Genomic DNA, 18,670 nt, shown 5'->3' on the forward strand with positions numbered 1-18,670 from the left:
GAGTACATCTAACGTGGATAGGATAACTAGGATATTTATATTTGGAATTAACGCTCGATTTCATATTGAAACTGAATACAGACTTTGAAATCACAGTTTGAGATGTTTTGAACCTCTCGAGGAGGCATATGAGATCATTTTGACATCACTTATAAAAACATGAGACTTACTGTAAGTGAAAATCTCTCCTTTTAATCTTTCTGACATCTAGAATAAACAAGTGAAATATTAAATGGATAATTTTGGATTTTTATTTTCTGTTTGTTTATTCTTGAGCTACATGGATACAGAACTAAGAGCAAAAATTCTACCTTCTCAAAAAAAAAAAAAAAAAGTGAGGTCAAATATAGGTGTCACGGTGCACACACAAGGGAGGAACAAGGAACACAGAGACGAGGATGTAAACTCAAATAATAACTTTTACTGGAGACATCAGGGCAGGCCAGGGCAAGGCAGACATCAAACACCTGGGAGTAACAAGTAGACCAGACGACATCTAACTCAACAGACAGGACTATAAATACAAATAATAGATAACGAGACGAACATGGCTGGACAAGAATTAACTAATGATAACATTTAACAAGCACAGGAAACAAACCAAATATGGACACAAGAGGCGGGAACACATGACACACACGACAGAGGACTGACAATAGGTAAATAATTGGCCAGTGTCAACATACGATTTTCTTTTATATAACAGCCTTTCTTCTTAATTAATTAAATATTGCCATATTTTTGAAAGACCTTCGAAACAACTTTCCAAAGTAGTCATCTAAATAATGTGGGCACAGTCTGTTTTGATGACTTATTAAATGTTTGTTTTTTGGGTTATCCTGCCTCTTTTCTGTCTCCCACTCACTTAGAGAAATTAAAAGCTGTATGTGGGCAGATAAAACACATTGCACCATAATCGTCCGCTGCTCTCTCCTCAATGGGGAAAATGAGAGACACTTCATGGTCTATTAAAAGTGAATGGTATCCAATGAGGCAACAGGCAATAATTGGCATTTTCTGGCACAGTGATTTCAACAGGCTCAAGGACTTAAAAGCCATTAGTCCAGTCCAGTCTATTTTTCACTCCTTTCTAGAGCAATATGTTAAAGCACATCCCTCTTTCAAGCCTCATTGCTGTAGATTACAGTGATGGCTGCAGTAATAGCCCTGTGGTAGAGCTCATAAATAGGTTGGACTTCGTACCACACAGCACTCGAAGAGATATAGGTGATATCAGGACGCCCTTTCAATTTGACAACGGGTGATACATCTCTAAACAAGTGGAGTCGGTTATATAAACCCAATCAACCACAAACACACATGCTGTTTTAAATCTTTTGCTTCGAAAAGCAGATATGCTTTTCGAAGCCAACAACACTTTAAATAGAAAATGGACTTGCTGGCGTTGAGTGCCCTGAGAGCATGAGGGTGCATGACGATTATGTCACAGAGAATTCTCTGGAGCGAACATGAATCATATCGATGGATGCTGTAAAAATCAATATGCTGCCACAGGTCATTCACTGGCAAAGATTCAAATGGCTGCTCCGTGGAGACTGGAAGCAGGAACTGGAAGCGAGATCACTTCTGAAGGTGTAAATTTAGCCACATAAAAAGCTATATTGAAATAAATCGAGGGATAAACGCACAGGGCTTGCTTCTGTAGAGAAATATGCTGAGATCAGCTTCTGATGCCATCCGTATCGCCCATCAGCCATTAATTACTGTCTTGACTTGAACAGAGAAACTGCACTAACAGCAATGACAGGGCTTTTTATGGGTCTCACAGTAAATTGCAAATATCTCATAATTAGGAATATTTTGCCTCCTGATATCCGTTAAAGACATTCATATGGCGAGGTTGCTGAAATGTACCGTAAAGTACACCACAATCGCACGTCTCCTCCCCTGCTTTTCATTTTCTATAGTGACAAACCAAGCTTTTGCATTCGCTCCGTATCGTATGCAAATTCCTGGTTAATAGTCTTCTGATGTGTTTTAAAGGCCCTTGGATTTGCTTGCTGTTGTAAAACAGTCAGTTTTCCTTGAAATACATTCCGCTGAGTTTATTATAAAACCGCAAATCACCATTTCTCTGCATTGGTGGAACACATCTGCATCTTCTTGGCTCTGTGTGCTGCTTACTAAGTGCTACACCTAGAGCAGCACGCCCGAGGACCAGCTGAACATATTATAGCAAAACCAGCTGACTGCCTCACCTCAATCAACAACCGTTTCACCTCAATCATCAGTAAGTCTCACTCCAACCGGCACAAAGTCTCACTCCAACTGGCAGAACGTCTCACTCCAACCATTAGAAAGATTCACACATCTGTTCATCTTTCATTTATTTTAGAAAGGTCACAGATATGTTATTGCACCGATTCTTGCCTCACATAGTTTTTTTTACTGTCCTGAAGGAACACAAGTCGTCAAGCTTTTCACTTTGCAGAAGAAGGGGGAAAAGTCTTTGGATTATGGAGGACATAATAAGAAATGAATACGAAAAGACATGGTTATTTTCATTGTTTTTCACACATCCATGAAAGCAAACGAGATCTTCAGCTTACTTATCCCTTCTAGAGATCTCATATACAAATAATATACAATAAATTCAACTGATATCCTTTGATATCGCAGCGGTTGCTAACAAACAGCCAGCGTTGCATCAGCCCCCAACACTAACTCCCTGTGGCATTCGAGGATTACCTTACACTGTCATGAAGTGACTAAAAAGCCACTTTAATTCAGGTGCTAAGTTAGTACTGCTCTGAAACCGACAAGGTACAATTTCCCTGGATTTTATCTACCCAGAAGCGTTTAAAAAAACTCCACTGATGGTCTCGCGGCATTAACCCAACAACATCCCTGTTTTCCAGGTTACCCTCGCTATGCTGTGGTCGGGGATCACGGAACTGGCGAGCACCACCTTCGCATCCAGAGGGTGGAGCTGACGGATGATGCCGTGTTCGAGTGCCAGGCCATCCAGGCTGCCATGAGGTCTCGTCCTGCTCGACTTACTGTGCTAGGTTAGTCACAACTGCACATACACATGAAGACAAAGAAGTCCTGCCGATAGCATTTGCATACAAATGCCTTTCAGCAAAAGCTTATTTGTGTTCTAAAAAGTATATTTTTAAAGACAAACTTGTTTTGTTAATTTCTAATCAGCTTCCAAATAGCATCCACAGATTAAAATCAGAATAAAGTCTGATTACAATGATCCCAAACTATCCTTGAATATGAGATCGGCAAAGAATAATGTACAGTATTAAAAATAGATTTTTCACTGACCAAACTCCCCTGCAGTGCCATAAATTCTCAGTTTTAATTTCCTGCTGCAAATCCCACTGTCTTCATCATTAAACCAGAGAGGTCATTGAATCTTAATTAAGTTTTATTGGGTTATTATTCAGTGTTGCTGTTTCTGCGATATTGGGCAGCAACAGTGTTATTTGTGCCGAGGTTGTAATCAACCACCTGGTAGGTTTTTCTGCTCTACAGACCGACCACCCACACCCAGCAAATTTTAGCTCTTCTTTGCATGAGTGAGCACAACTGGGGTCAGGATTGGGGTGGTGTTATGGAAGTGATAGGGTAAGAGACTAAGCACATGTGCTCACCAACTGGAATGCGATTTGCTTTATTGATCTCCACTAATGAAAAGTTAAAATAATGACCTGCATGGGAGGATGTAGTGAGGGAAATTAGAGGAAGAAAGAAGACAAATTATGGTCTGAGGTTGCTCTCCCTTACAAATTACTTTTTTTACTAATTGCAAGCACCAAAGAGTCACCTACGTCCCACTACTACCAGTATCAGAAGCACCTCATGACCAGAACATCATTCAATACTAGCAGCTTCCAAATATGTGTGATTGGTGAAATAGCTGGTGGAAATTACTCGGAAGCGATGATGCACGGGTTGTTTAGTTTATCATGATTCTCTCCTGCTGTGGTCATTATTAATTGGGCCTTAATTAGTACTGCTTTAGAACTGCCTCAATGGGCACTGAAGTGGTCCCTGAGCCCCTTGTTTCATGACTCAGCCTTCCCTCACATATAGACTGAAGGCTGAGGTTAGGGCAGGTGTACTGTCTACAGGGCTCAGCACAGTCTGGATCAGCCAATCCCGCTAAAGGCTTTGATATCTGATAAAGCACTTGAAAGTGGGGAAAACTGGATCCCAACTCTGTGAATTATCCTTAATACAACATTTCTGAACCACTTATGGTCGCTTGCCTGGAAATCTTGGGAAAAGCTCTTGGGGAAGCGAAAAAAAATAAAATAAAAAAACTTTCCATCATCAAAGAGAAACCTGAATCATGTCCACAGTGACACGAGATGGTACAATCTGAATTTTGAACTCTACCTTTGCAGAACTCATGTGGGTTTTGGGATTGTGGTTGACCTCCGGAGGTCACCTTTTCTGAATTAGTTATGAAGAAAAAGCAATTCTTTTAGCAGTTGCCCTGTGGGCTAATTATATTCCCCTCCAGAAGATAGCCATCCTTGTCTTCTCACGTGTCCCTTCACCATTAATCTCAGCATGGGAGAAAATGGACTTCAGAGAAATAGAAGGAGAGAGCTTGCATCTGGCCTTATGAAACTAGCGAAAGGTTACTTACCGTTGCCGTACTTCTGAAGAATCTGAATGCATTTATTTCTCACCTGGGGGTTCAGAACTTCTAGCTTTGAGTGTTTTGTGAAGCCATTATCAATTTCTACCACTCTACAAAGCTCTTTTACATTTGTCCTTCTAGCAATTTACGTTTTCACCCCAACTCTCCATCACCACCCTTAAACTCAATTTTGCTCTTTCTAATTGTCTTGTTAATGGTTCTCACTGTTCATTCCCTACAAGTAAAAAGTCAATATGTAAAGTAATAGCAACCCATTCAGATGATTTTATAGTCTGTTATCTTAAAAGTGCTGAAATTGCCCATTAGAAAAGATTTGCTTTTCAAAGCATTAAATCCTTGGAAGATGCGAGAGTTAAATCTACCCCACTCATTTCTCATTCCCTTTTTCACAAATTAATAATCATGATTTCATTACTAATGGAAGATCAAATGTCCTTGAGGGAAAAGTAAATAGGTGAAGAACTTGGAATATGTATTACTTTGAATTTGAAAATCTCAGTGTCTTAGCCTATGATTTGATAAACAGCTTGAAGGCATGGAGATTATTAACTTTTAATTGCAAATCATAAGATGCACCCGCTCAACATCTTTTCAAAATATCCTGCTCATAGTCTTATGAAGATAAACAAAGGTCATCAATTCGGATCCAGATTTCATTTCCATACAAGTGTGATGCCCTGAACACCATCAAACTTCATTTAATCTCTTTTTCCACAAGAGAGGATGTTTTTAAAATTTACTAAATATGAGTCAAATGCAAACAAACAAGCCAAACCTAGAAGTACAACTCTTCAAATTCATCTGAACAAACAAATTTAAATTGAACAATATTGCACAAGTTCCCAGCATGCGTTTCAGCTTGAAAATAAATATGTTAATTATTATTAAAATATTATCATTGTTTTAAATTGTACTTGCTGAATTTATGCTGCTGCTGCTGTTGTCACTGTCACTTAGCTGTCATGTGGATCAGAGTTCATATTTTTACTGATTTAAAATTTGCTCGTGTGCTGAGGTGTATTCCAAGGTGTGAGAGCCAGAAAGGCCAAAGTGAAATCTCCATTTCACCAAAAATATCACTTACGCCCTTCTTGTTCTCACCCCTCGATATGTGCATCTCATTGCAACTTGTTTAATACGTTTGTCTATCAGCATAAATGTTTGCCTTTAGTCTTATGAGGTGAATACTACCCATATTACGTAGGTTTTGAAAATAAACATAAATCTAAAAGAAAGTGGGTTGTTAGAAAAGATTAGTATTGCTAAATGCTAAAAAAAAAAAATTGGTTGCTCTGACAGATCATTTAACACTCAACAGACATTATTCATTAGATCAACTAACGTTTTTTAGTTGTCGGTTGCTAGTTGAGTAAACTTAACAAGTTGAATGTGATAGGTTGCCTTGTTTTTTTTTTTTACAGTGTTCTTATAAACTTTGACCTGAATTGCAATTAAAAGTAAGTTAATAAACATATTAACAACAATAAAGCCCCCTCGTTGAAAACCAATGAGACTTTGCACAACTCTTTTGGACCAACAGTTATTGGCAAACATTAAGAGCTTTCCAAATCCCTTAAACCCAGAGTCTGTGTTTGTGCACGTTTGTTGAAAGATGATTGTTACTAAATCAAATATTAGAGACTAAACTGATTAAATAGTTGGTTTATGTACCATTATGTTTGAACTATTGCACATGTAACTGCGCACAAAAATCAAGCAGATGTTATTTAAACGGACGATTAGCTTTGCTGGGAGATCCACCCTGCTGGACTGTGACCTCAAACACATCTGCAAACACACTCTTGTGATCTGAATGACAGACAAGAGACTGTACAGATGTTCTGTTACTTACAAACGTCAAGCTGTCACTGCTTCTGTGATGTAATTCTCTTTGACATGTTGAGTAAGGACAAAGGGACACTTTTGGCTTTTCTTAATTATTTTTGCAATCAGTAGATCATACACCAAGCTTTGATCAGCACTGATTTTGAAATTGTTCATGAAATTATTGAAATGACATTTTAATTATAATGTATACATACTTCTATGATAAGAATGTTTTTAGTTTCTGCATTAAAATTCATTATGATATTGTTTGGAACACATACACTCAATATTAGGACACTGATAACATTGAAAAATAAATAAATAAATAATAATAATAATAATAATAAAGAAATTAAATAGTTTAGAATAAAAACAGAAAAAAGGCAGCTTTACGTAATAAACAAAATATTTGTCAGCCAAATCAAAATCATGTGGTCTGATCAACATACAGAAACTGAAAAAAACAAATTAAAAACTGAATAAATAAACAAAGAAACAAAACAAGTGATATCATAACCCCTGCAGACCATCATGCCTATCTATAATCTACAATTGATTTTATTAAATGGCAAAATCAAATATTTATGAATAATCTATGAATTCATACTATATATTCATAATACATAGTCATAACATAAACTTGTAAATTGTATAATACTAATATTAAAAAGTGAAATAATTTAATATAATATATTGATAATATGATATAACGTAATATATATATATATATATATATTTTTTTTTTTATTTATTTATTTATTTTTTTCATCATGGACACTCTTATGCATCATTAATCCATATGATTCTCTGCCTTATGGTTCAAGTTCAAGTTGAAGTTTATTTGTATAGCGCTTTTTACGATACAAATCGTTGCACAACAGCTCTACAGGAAATTAAGTTTCCACAATATATTTATATATTGCAGAACCGTAATATACTTAACTTATGGCAAAATTTGGTAATTCTGTATGTTGTCTGAGCGTTAGCATCCTCTGAGGTCCTCTGAGGGGTTGGCATTATCTTTTCTCAGGTGTTCGGTCATCTCAGATCATTTAAGAATTGGATCCAGACTGAAGCTTCTGTCATTCCTAGTTACCATGGGATGTTAATCCCGTGGCAGAAACAGAGAAACAAATAGAGACATAATTAGCGTAGCTGCTGTTCCATCTAAGCAAAAATGATTTGTTCAACCCAAGCTAAAGAATAATAATAATGTACATTTGATCAGATATAACTGCAGTACAAGATTATAAGATGCATTATGTGAATGCTTGGCTAAAGAGATGTTTTTAATCTAGATTTAAACAGAGAGAGTGTGTCTGAACCCCGGACTTGTGAGCGTCAGCCCGGGATGTTTCCAGCGCGGCTCTCTCCGTTCTTTCAGCTGGGCCTGCTTCTCCACCAGCTCGCAGATCTGCTTCTCCACGGCCTCCACCGAATGCAGCTCGAATGTGTCCTCACCTGCACTCAAAGGTGGACACAAATCCGCCATTTAAGCAAGTAACAGGGAAACAATTGTAATGTGTGTGAATAGAGTATTAGCAATCTAAGCGAGATTAGCGGCAGCCACACTGCCGATGCTAACAGGCTATAAGCTAATAGCAGACACGAGAAATCAAAATAAAACTAGTTATAACAAGGCGCTCTGATTGGTTTTGTTTTAGAATGCTATAGGGGATATATTCACACGTTATAGAAACGAAAATGATAGTGTATAAAATTGTTTTTAAGATAGAAAATAGACAATAAAGAATCAACTTGATGGAGCTCAAACTCAAAACACGCAGTCACAAATCAGCGCCAAATCAGCAATGTCAAGCGGTGAAGTTCACTGACCCATAATGGTTTTCCTAGTGATGCTTGTTGACCAAACAAATTGTTACTATCTTTGAAGGAACCACATCAGCCTATTCCAAAGTGCACCTTATGTCGGTGGGTGTTTTTACTGCTTCATTGTTATCTCCACACCATCATAAACACTTCACCAGCTTCCAACCACCACCTATTCACGATCTGACCCCACCACGCCTCTTCAACTAGAGGAACCCAACCTTATCCCATAACTTCCTCTCTTTTCCAACCTACTGCGTAGTCAGAAGCCATGACAATCCTCTCAGAAAACAAAATGAGTCTGCTTGTAATGGTCACGCCAAAACCCAGCCCACGCTCGATTTCAGTGCCCCAGCACCTCTATTTCCTGCACACTTTGATGCTTATTCAAAGGTAAATCTTATTTTCTTTCCATTCCCTTTGGTTTTCCAACCCCTGACTCCATTCTTCTATAAATCGGGCAATCTGGCTGGGCATCACTCATGCATCGAGCCGTTGAAAACGTACACGTACAGCCCCTGCCAAATGGAGAGAAGCGAAAGAAATGGAGAGAGCAAGAAATGGAGAGAGAATATGGATCAGTTTGTGTTTACCACCAAATTCTGCCTCCTGCAAAGCAACACATTCATGACAGCACTGTGAAAGGAGCTTTGATTTGGGCCAGTGAGCCACGTATGTCACTTGTCTGCATTCCTGGCATGTTTTCGATTGCACTTCCTCTTTCTTCTTTTTTTTGCTGTCTATCACAGCCCGTAGCAGCCACGTGAGCAGGTGACGGGAGCCGTTGCTGAAACAGACGGGCCTCATTGTTGTGCCAGACACGTCAGTGGAGGCAAAACTCCACCTCACCCATTCGGTTCCCAACAGATTGCTTTTCCCTGGATTACAGGCCATATCACCTCACTCTTCCACAATCTTGTTTGGGATGTCAATAACTCAACCTGTGAAGCCACTGCCATAGAAGCCCACTGTAAATGAAGTGAGATTTCCACCCCTGCAATTACTGTAGCATCAAACCCACTCCAGAGAATAAAATAAATCTATCTCGCGTCCTTCCTTTTAGCTCCTGGAACTGAAACTTTGCCCATCCTGTTGATTTAAAAAGCTTGTTGCTGGAATGCAAGGTCCCCAGTTGATTGAGCCAATGTTTCAGTCCATTTGGTTAATTGCAAATCAATTTGCCTGCATGCAATTTATTGTTTTCTTCAGGCACATGCTACAAGTTAAGAGTCTTGTGACCTTGAGCCAGGTCTTGCAAGATCTGGCTTTGTCCCTGGCTACAGATTTTTTTATTATTTAATAAAGCTTTTTGAAAACATGCCAGACCCAGAAGACCTTAGATATTGTACACATACTTTCACTGTGAAATTGCTCCTCTGTTCAGTGATATTTTATCACGTCATGAAAATGTAAACAATAAATCTGTACAGAAAGCATTCTATTCAAACCTTACATAAAATGCTCTTTCTTCCATGCAGCAAACAACATTGTATTCCCCATTCAATGACAGTAAATGGAAGCAAAAATGCTGTTAACTCCAAAAATCACTGTCAAAACATACTCATGTTTCTCGTGCAAAACCTTTGTGAGATGAAAAGCCCAACATTTAGGTCATTATTTGCTGAAAATCTCTTCCAGTGCATATGCTACATTAACAATTTGACATGATACTGTATGTGTTTCTCATACTGTAAGGCTTCAGAAGACCAAGCACATCAGATGTACAGGTTTTACGGTACTTTCACTTTGCTTTTTTGTAATTTTTGCACCTGAACAGCATTCATATTCAGTCACCAAGGAACGTTTTTAAAATGGCTCCATTTGTATTGTTTCAAGGAAAGTTAGTTGGGTTTTGGAATGAAATGATGGTGAGTAAATTAAGTAGAATTCATTTAAACTTCAAAAGCAACTGAGAGAGTGCTAAAAGACAATACATGAGGACATGCAGGATATAAAGACAGAATTATGGATTAAGGTTTTCCCAGCCAAGTGGAAGGTGTAAGAATGGAAGCCTATTGGCCAGTAATTAAAAAGGAGCGATCAATCCGCGCTGCTGACCGACTCGTGAGAAATCTATTGAGTAACTGCGGTAAAGTGCTAATTTGGAGCCATTAGGGGATGCAGAGTTTGCAAACAGGCCGGTAATGATGATGGCTTGCATGGCTACAGGGTTGCCCTTTGTACCGCTGTCAGACTAAGAGTGTCTTGGGGAGCTGAAATTAGATAGGGAATGTCTGACAAAACCTCAACGCCACAGCCCGAAATAACAGCTCCTTCCTTTAATGATCAATGCCTTTTGTAATGCATGGGCTCAGCCATCAGTAGTGACAGGCCTATGGCATGTCTGAGGTCTGCAAAGAGAAATACAGACTCATTGACTCGTCTTGGATCCCAAAGCTGTCTTTTAGATATGTAATTGTTTTTGTTTCATATTAGGAGCTCAAATATCCTTAGAATGGACAGTTATTTTTTTTAGTAATTGGGGAGTAATGAAATTCACTACAAAACCTACCAGAAAATAATCCTTCGATATCCCCTATCATTTTTGCTGCTAAATCATTGAATTGGAGTTGCAATTTAGCTGATATCATTTGAAAAAAAGAACTTCTTCAACTTTGCCCTGCTCTGCTATGAAGAGCCACATTGAGAAAGTTACTACTAAAAAAGACACTTAATCTGAATGCCCTTATATACATAAAATAAAAGGATATATATATATATATATATATATATATATATATATATATATATATATATATATATATATATATATGCCATACCAAGGACATGAACCTCGTAAATTTCATTTTGGTGCAAGTAAAACTGACTGCATTTAAAATTGCCTATCATGGGATAAATAATAACCATCCACACGGGTCGAGAAAGAGTCAAGACTGCCTGTAAAAAGCCTGAAGTGGAGCAAACTTACTGTTTATTTATGTCCATTTAGAGATCTACTGTATACTTACAACGCTGCAACAGAAAAGTCAGACTCACAGCTGGCAAACAAATAATAAGGAAATCATAGTTGTAGCAGTCACACTACACATCTCCAAATCTAATAATTTTCCTTGACATAAATATATCTGTTAGATCTGCAGTTTGCGAGATGCAAAAATAAATGCATTTTATTTTATTGTCATTATAACTAAAGGCTCACCTTAACATTACCTGAAAACTTCCAATTACTGCTTTCATAGGCCAAATAGATGCTCAGGAACCAATTATGTGAAACTTTAAAGGGGAGATGAATCACTGTCATCAGTCCTCGTTTTATGTTTGTCTGTTTGGTTTTTGAGGAAGATATAAGGGGGTGGTGGATGGCCACCGACATGCAGGGGCGTAAATTTCATCTAACATTAAGGGGGGACAATATACATAAAATTTCTCAAGAACAGTTTTTGAAGGGGACACAAATTATACAGCTAAAATTGTTCTTGTAAGGATGTATACACAGAGGAAAGCTACTATTATTAGTGTAGCAGGGAGACTAAGGCGTTATTTTAATGACGGGAATCTCTTCCCTAGCACGCAAATTTTCTTTGCTCTCAAAACCGGACACGCGCTGTCAGAAATCCGATGCTCTTGCATAGAGAAAATAATCACTTCATTTTATTTAAGTGAATAAAATAGACAACCTTACTTACTGGAGTTCCACAACTATTGAGACTTATTATCTATTGATTTGTGTGTGTGATATAAAAGAGGAAAGCATTTGGACCAAAACGCTGTGAGGTAAAGTAGAGGGAGACTTAAAACACATTTTTTACTCCGTTTGCGTTTGTGCTGTTTTACTACTTACACAATTATTTTAAGTATAAAACATTATTTACAATATGTAGTTTTTTAAATCATATTTTTAGGGGGGACAACCCTCAGATGGGGGGGTCTTGTCCCCCCCGGGATTTCCACCTATGCCGACATGTTTTATTAATGCAACAATATCGCTCAGCAACATTACACATCATTGTATTTGATTTCTGTGATACTGCATTAAAACATAAATAAATTGCTGGATAGAAAGAATGCAAATAAAATTTCCAAATACACCACAGCTTCCCCAGTCACTAGAACTTCAATTTCTGGTTTGCACCAATTTTATCATAAGGGATGATTTTGTTATCTTTAGCACATGGGATGGAGAGTTTTGTATTATGTTATACAATATTCAGATTTTTTTTGCCTAAATTACACTTGTAAGTTGAATAGAAACCTTGCTTTTGTGGTTCAGTGGTACCAGACCTAGAAGACCCTAACCTTGAACCCAACACACCCATTGACTTATCAGAGAACTGAGATATCATACATACAACAGTAGATGTTTTACAGTTTAACCAGGATTGCACTGAAGTCACGTCATACAACCTGACCATCAACGATCGCAAAAAACTGCACAGCATACATGTGGCTTTTTTGTCTTCCCAGACTTTTTTCTGTGGGATTTCATCTGTGGGAATAATTTATATTGTTTGTGTGCACAGCTGAATGTACTCATTGAATACTTTTAACAGTGTAAGCAAAGACTGAACAGCTTTCCTTTTTTTCAGGCTAATTAAAGACATCAGCGACATGCAATTCTGAACAACCCCTTGACTGTAATTATCTTTCTCTTTGCCATGACCTCCCCTTATTTTGTCCTTTTCTCTTTCTTTCGCTCTCAACTTCTCTCCACTGGCTGCTTACTAACTTTGATTTTCTCTTGCCCCAGATCTGTTTGGTAATGAGCATGCAGGGTGATCAATAATTCACTGGAGTTTGAATAAAACGCAGGATGATCGGGTTTGGGTGTGTGTTAAACAGAGAGAGCAATCAGTGCCATTCATGAACTTGTTTTTTCTGCTGGTCTTAACAGCCCTCACACAATGTCTCCTTGCTTCTCTTAGATTGCCTCTACGCCTCCTCAGTCCTCACTCGCATTATTACGCCCATTTCACGTGCACATTCGACTGCTCCTCGCTCTGAGTCACACTGCGATGATGCTTCCACATACATACAAATCACACCGGTTTTCTTTAAATTCAGATACAATTAAACCACTCTACTATGATCAAGCCTCATTCCTTAATGCTCGGCCCACACCGTTCAGTTCAGAATACCGTCACATGCTAGACAGTTGTTTTCCAGTTGCAATATTTCTCTCTTCATGAAGATGATACGAAATGATCTGAATTAAAGTGCCCCTATTATGGGTAATGAAAGGTTCATATTTTGATTTTGGGAGTCCACAACAACAGGTTGGCATGCATGAAAGGTCAAAAAACACTTTCATTGTCTTATAATATGCATTTATTTTTACCTTACTTGCTCAACGACTCCTGAACGATTCACTCAACGATTCATTTTTCCAAACCCCTCCTTAACGTGATGCTAATCTGCGTTGATTGGTCCGCTTGGTCTCATTTTCATTTCATCATATGCCTGATAAAGCATTACATTGTGAGCGCAGTGCTGCTTTGTGTACAGCCTTTACTGGGAAACCTCTGTTTTACTGCTCCAAAACCGGCACCTAGAGGCAAATAATGAAATTGCATTTTCATTCAGACCAAGGGAAAAAACAACAAGTGGGCGGGCAATATGCTAATGTTTCATGTTGACATCAACATGGAAAGGCTTGGGATTCGTTTGAAAAATGACTCGTTTCAATGATTCAGAGTTGACTCTTTCATTTGAGAGACCATAATTTTATACATGGTGCACTTTCAGATTCAAAACTTTGCAGGAGGTTTTTATTCACTTAGAGCTGTGCTACACACTGCATGAAAGGTAATTTTCAAAAATCCATAATAGCCCGGCACTGGCAGTAACTCGCTAACCTTTGGATTTTGTGTAAGTCTAGCACTTCCCAGAGGAAAATCTTGCAGCTCAGATGTTCATAGTGTAGCACGAGCTCATATTGAAATCTCTGAGTTTTGAGTACAGATTTTGGTATCTTGGCAGATCTTCCAACTTAATTTTCCTTTTCCGTCTTGTTTAGTTCCACCTGATGACGCCGTTATCATCGGAGGGCCTGTGGTGAGCCTGAGAGCAGGCGACCCCCTTAATCTGACTTGTCACGCAGACAATGCCAAACCCGGCGCCTCGATCATCTGGATCCGAAATGGAGAGGTGCTGAATGGTGCCACGTACTCTAAGGTAAGGTTTGAGGACTTTAAATTACTGTTTATTTGTGTCTCACTAGCCACTTTAATATATAAATATGACAATATATATTATGTTAGCCCTTAAAATGTGCAAACATACAGTATATGCAGTATCACACACTCCCATTATTAAATATCCTTTATTGTGAATGCGATTTCACCAAGTACAACATGGTCTTGGATCAACATACTTATTGATTCTGGAACAACATTCTAATCAACCAATCAGAACTGAGGAATACGTTTACAGGAAATGTCAGTTTTAGGCTGACAAGCTGGGTTAGGTGTTTCACCCTTCATCATTTCACTCATCATTTCTCTCTGATTTTAGGCAAGGCAAGTTTATTTATATAGCGCATTTCATACACAATGGTAATTCAAAGTGCTTTACATTAATGGAAGATAAAAAAAAAATCACAAAAACTTTTAAAATTATTTAGAAATTGATGTAAAATGAATTTAAAACAGTTAACAATAGAAAATGATTATACATTAAATGCATTGCAATCAGTTCGAACATAGCACAGTGCTCATTCAATAAATGCACAGCTAAACAGAATCTAGATTTAAAAGTGGCTAATGTTTTAGCACATCTGATCTCTTCTAGAAGCTGATTCCAACTGTGGGCGGCATAATAGCTAAAAGCAAACTCCCCTTGTTTTGTGTGAAGCCTTGGTATTTCTAACTGACTCGATCCTAATGATCTGATTTTAGGTATAAATTATGGTTAGGGTAGTGATTATGTTTTCAGACAGGAATGTTGTTCCATGATCAACAAAAGATGTTGATACAGGAACATGCCTTACGTGGCAAAAGGAGGTTAGGACGATTCCAAGGGCCCGGTGAGGGAGAGGGGGCCCGGAACGCGATTTTTACAGAGGGTAAACACACAAGTGTGTGTGTGTATTCAGATGCAAAGACAAGACCTAAGTCCTTTTACTTTTTCTTTACTTTTATTTTTTGTGCAAAATAATACTGTATGTGCAGGTTTTCTTCAATTTCGTATGAAATGGTCACTCGTGGTGAGAGCCATCTGTGGTCATGATTGCGTCCACCATCTGCACTCATTCGCTTTAGCCCTTAGCTCCATTTGATTGGAAGAAAATCCCTGGAAATCCAGCCTCTAACTGAAATGACAGAGACATGTTTGTCCTCCTTACCCTGCAAAATATGTCAACACAAACAAACAGATGGCAAGATAAGGCAAAGCCATATTGTTTTCCCCAAATTATTCCCCCCCCCCTTGAATGTTCCTCCTATAAAAGGTTTCCCTCCCCTACAAACACCTGATGTCTGTATGTGTTTATATGTGATCCAGCCCAAATCCATGTATCATAATTATGTTTTAATGCAATCAAAACTCATATTAAATCTCAGCTTCCCATTGTGATCTTCTACTCGGGTCAGTCTGCGGTAGAAAGCAGCAGCCGTGTAATCAATACAGCCACATAAATAAACAGTGCTTGCAAGATCCTCTCGGCTAACCCTAATGCTACTCCTTCCTCTACCTGATCTGACTATTGGCTGTTTCTAAAGAGCAGATAAACACCATTGATTTAGCTGGTGTAACTGAATACCGTATTCCCCATCAGCATACTTACTAAAGGAAGCGCCGCTAATCTGAAGATTTATTTATTTTATTATTTATTTTTTGTGTGTGGTTATCGCGATGATGGGTGTGAGGGACAGGCCATTGTGATGGATGTAGGCAGTTGAGCTTTCTAATATCTCTATTCATGCTATTAAAAAGCAATGCAGTCAATTAAGCCAAAATCACTTGGTCTGAATAATGGATAATGGGACAAGCGGAAACTCTCTCACACTCCCCCTTCATCAGGCTCATAATCGGGACAAATGAAGGCCAATGTCTGTATGAAATATGCAGTGAATATGTCTTTCTGTTGGACTGGCATTTCTGGAGACGCTCAGTGATTCAAATTACTAATGCGTCATCCTTCAATTGCTGAGGTGGAGTTTTTTCTATTGGCCTCTGAATGTCATTACCTGATGAGCTGCCATTAAAACACTGATGGTGCTGTAGATGTGACGATAAGACACAACAAAGGCAAAGCAGCAAATGGATGGGATGGAGGGAACAGGTTAGTAATTTGCGATTTTTGCCAAGTGTGTGAATTTTTAAACGAATTTCAAAAAGGGCATCTTTTTAAAAGGACTTTCTATAGTTCATTCTGAGTTGTGTCTCATTTTGCAGAGTCCACATTTTGTCACCACTAGCTAACCAAAACAATCCCCTATTTTAAAGATAAAATTAATAAATCAATTTTATTAATTCATATTTCAATTTTAAAATCTTATGATGTCAACAAAAGCGAGAGTTAATATGAAATAACATGCATTACATTAATCAAAAGTGGCTGTAAAAAACATTTATAGAAATATTTATTTTGAACAGAATACTACATTTTGATCGATCGACCGATACATTTAGTGTAGATACGTTTTAGGAATCTTTTTGTTTTTATGTCCTTTGGGGAGTTCAGTTCTCACTGGGATTATCAAACCTCTCTCAAATATCCAAATATCTGGCTTTTTTTTTTCTGGGTGAGAAATAGATGGGACATTTAAATTACTGTCCATTATCTCCAAAATTCAATTTTCTTTGACTATTTTATTCTCCCTCCTCCACACCTTCTCAAAACTTTGCCTTTCCCTCCTCATCTGTCTCTCAAATTTAATTTTACCCCAAGACTTCATTCCTGCTTAAATTTCTGTATAATTAGTGTAGGCTTTTAAATAGTAATGTCCACCGTCAGATAATATTTCAATATTTCAGATAGAGTTCTAATTAACTTTAGTATCAGACTGAAAGTGGCAAATTCTTTCATGCTGCTGAAGCAGGTAGCATGCAACGCAGCCTTCACGCTTTCTCTTTTCCAAATTTAGCCTCTCCTGTTAATGCTTGAAATATCAGTCTGCCTCCACCCCTTCACTTCTATCCCCTTCCCTCAGCACCCCCCTCTTAATTAACCTTCTTGCGGTTTTGCCACTGAAATTAAAAGTGGGAGAGGAGAGAAGTAAAAAGGCATCTAATTAATTGCACTGTAAAATGGTGGAAATTAATCAGAACTGGAGGTGCAGGATTAAATTAGTTAATCAAAGAATGGCTTTTAACCCCAGGAACAGAGACAGAACTTTACACTCCTTTTGAGGGAGATGGGAAAACAAAGCCGCAGAACGCTTATCTCTCTTATAGTGAAATTAATACGTGGTAATAGGCAGTAAAACGTGTGGTCGTGTCGGTCCTCAATTGTTACGGCTGATTCGAAACACGTTCCAGCAATGGCCTGCGTTTAAAAACGCATTAAGGGACTTTGTGACGGCATGCTAATGTTGCCTAAATTATTAATATCAGTGCGCCTTGAGATCTAATCAGCAAATCGTTGCCGCTTTTTTGTCGCCCAGACGTCAACCCTAATTTCACACAGTTTTTGTCTGCACACTTCAAAAAGATGTTTACTGACATTTGCTAACCTTTAAACCAAGTAAATGGCTAGATGAGGCCAACGCAGGCACTTTATTTTCAGATTCTGACATTTGACAAGGGACAGGCCCATTTGACATGCACATACAGCTGAGGCATTGTGCCTAAAAACACACGTCTAATTTTGACATTTCTAATTCTGTCTCAGGCCTCATTCTTAAGCTGTATTCTCCACTCCTGATTTCCAGCCTTCACTTCCTGTAGAGAGAGCTGACACGCTCCAGGCTGCACCATCAGAAATTATCTATTTGTAATTTGGAGCTATTTTCGGCCCGGTCCTGGTTAAGTGTTGAGTCCTTGGCTGTTTCAGGCCCCATTCAAGATTAATGACTTCAGACAGGCCCTGAGCAATGAGGGAAACAATCCGGACTGTGTCAGGCAGGATATTACATTGACACATCCTGCGGCTGACAGCTTGTGTCTTTCAGCTGGTGAGGTGAGCACCTAGTCTGCGGAGCAACAGCCGTCACGCTCGCTGCTCCACTCTCTGACAAACAGAATATGCTGTACAGTATGGAATGGCCTACATTTGGTGAAACCCTTTCAGTAGAATTGCTGTGACAATACAATGTATTCAGTCCACCAATTTTTTTTATACATATTCCAACACAAGTGTTAATGCAAACATAGTCTCATAAAAAAAAAAAAAACATGCCTCTGCCTACATTTTTGCAAAACTCCAAACTCAAAATTCACTGCCGTTTCCAGCTGACGAAGTAAAACGACAAA

General features: G+C 38.3%; 1 protein-coding gene across 4 annotated transcripts in view; it reads left to right on the forward strand.

Annotated features, from left to right (window-relative positions):
* Positions 1-18,670, forward strand: part of LOC306888007 (kin of IRRE-like protein 3) — a gene marked incomplete at both ends in the record, with an annotated part of 196,252 nt that overhangs the window by 133,498 nt on the left and 44,084 nt on the right. For all 4 annotated transcript variants that reach the window (XM_079446096.1, XM_079446095.1, XM_079446097.1 and 1 more), the window contains 2 exons: positions 2,880-3,029; positions 14,274-14,431. In XM_079446096.1, coding sequence (XP_079302222.1) covers positions 2,880-3,029; positions 14,274-14,431 — 308 coding nt within the window. The remainder of the gene's footprint in view (positions 1-2,879; positions 3,030-14,273; positions 14,432-18,670) is intronic.

This window comes from Barbus barbus (genome assembly GCF_936440315.1).
Source record: "Barbus barbus genome assembly, chromosome: 22".
Taxonomy (NCBI): domain Eukaryota; kingdom Metazoa; phylum Chordata; class Actinopteri; order Cypriniformes; family Cyprinidae; genus Barbus; species Barbus barbus.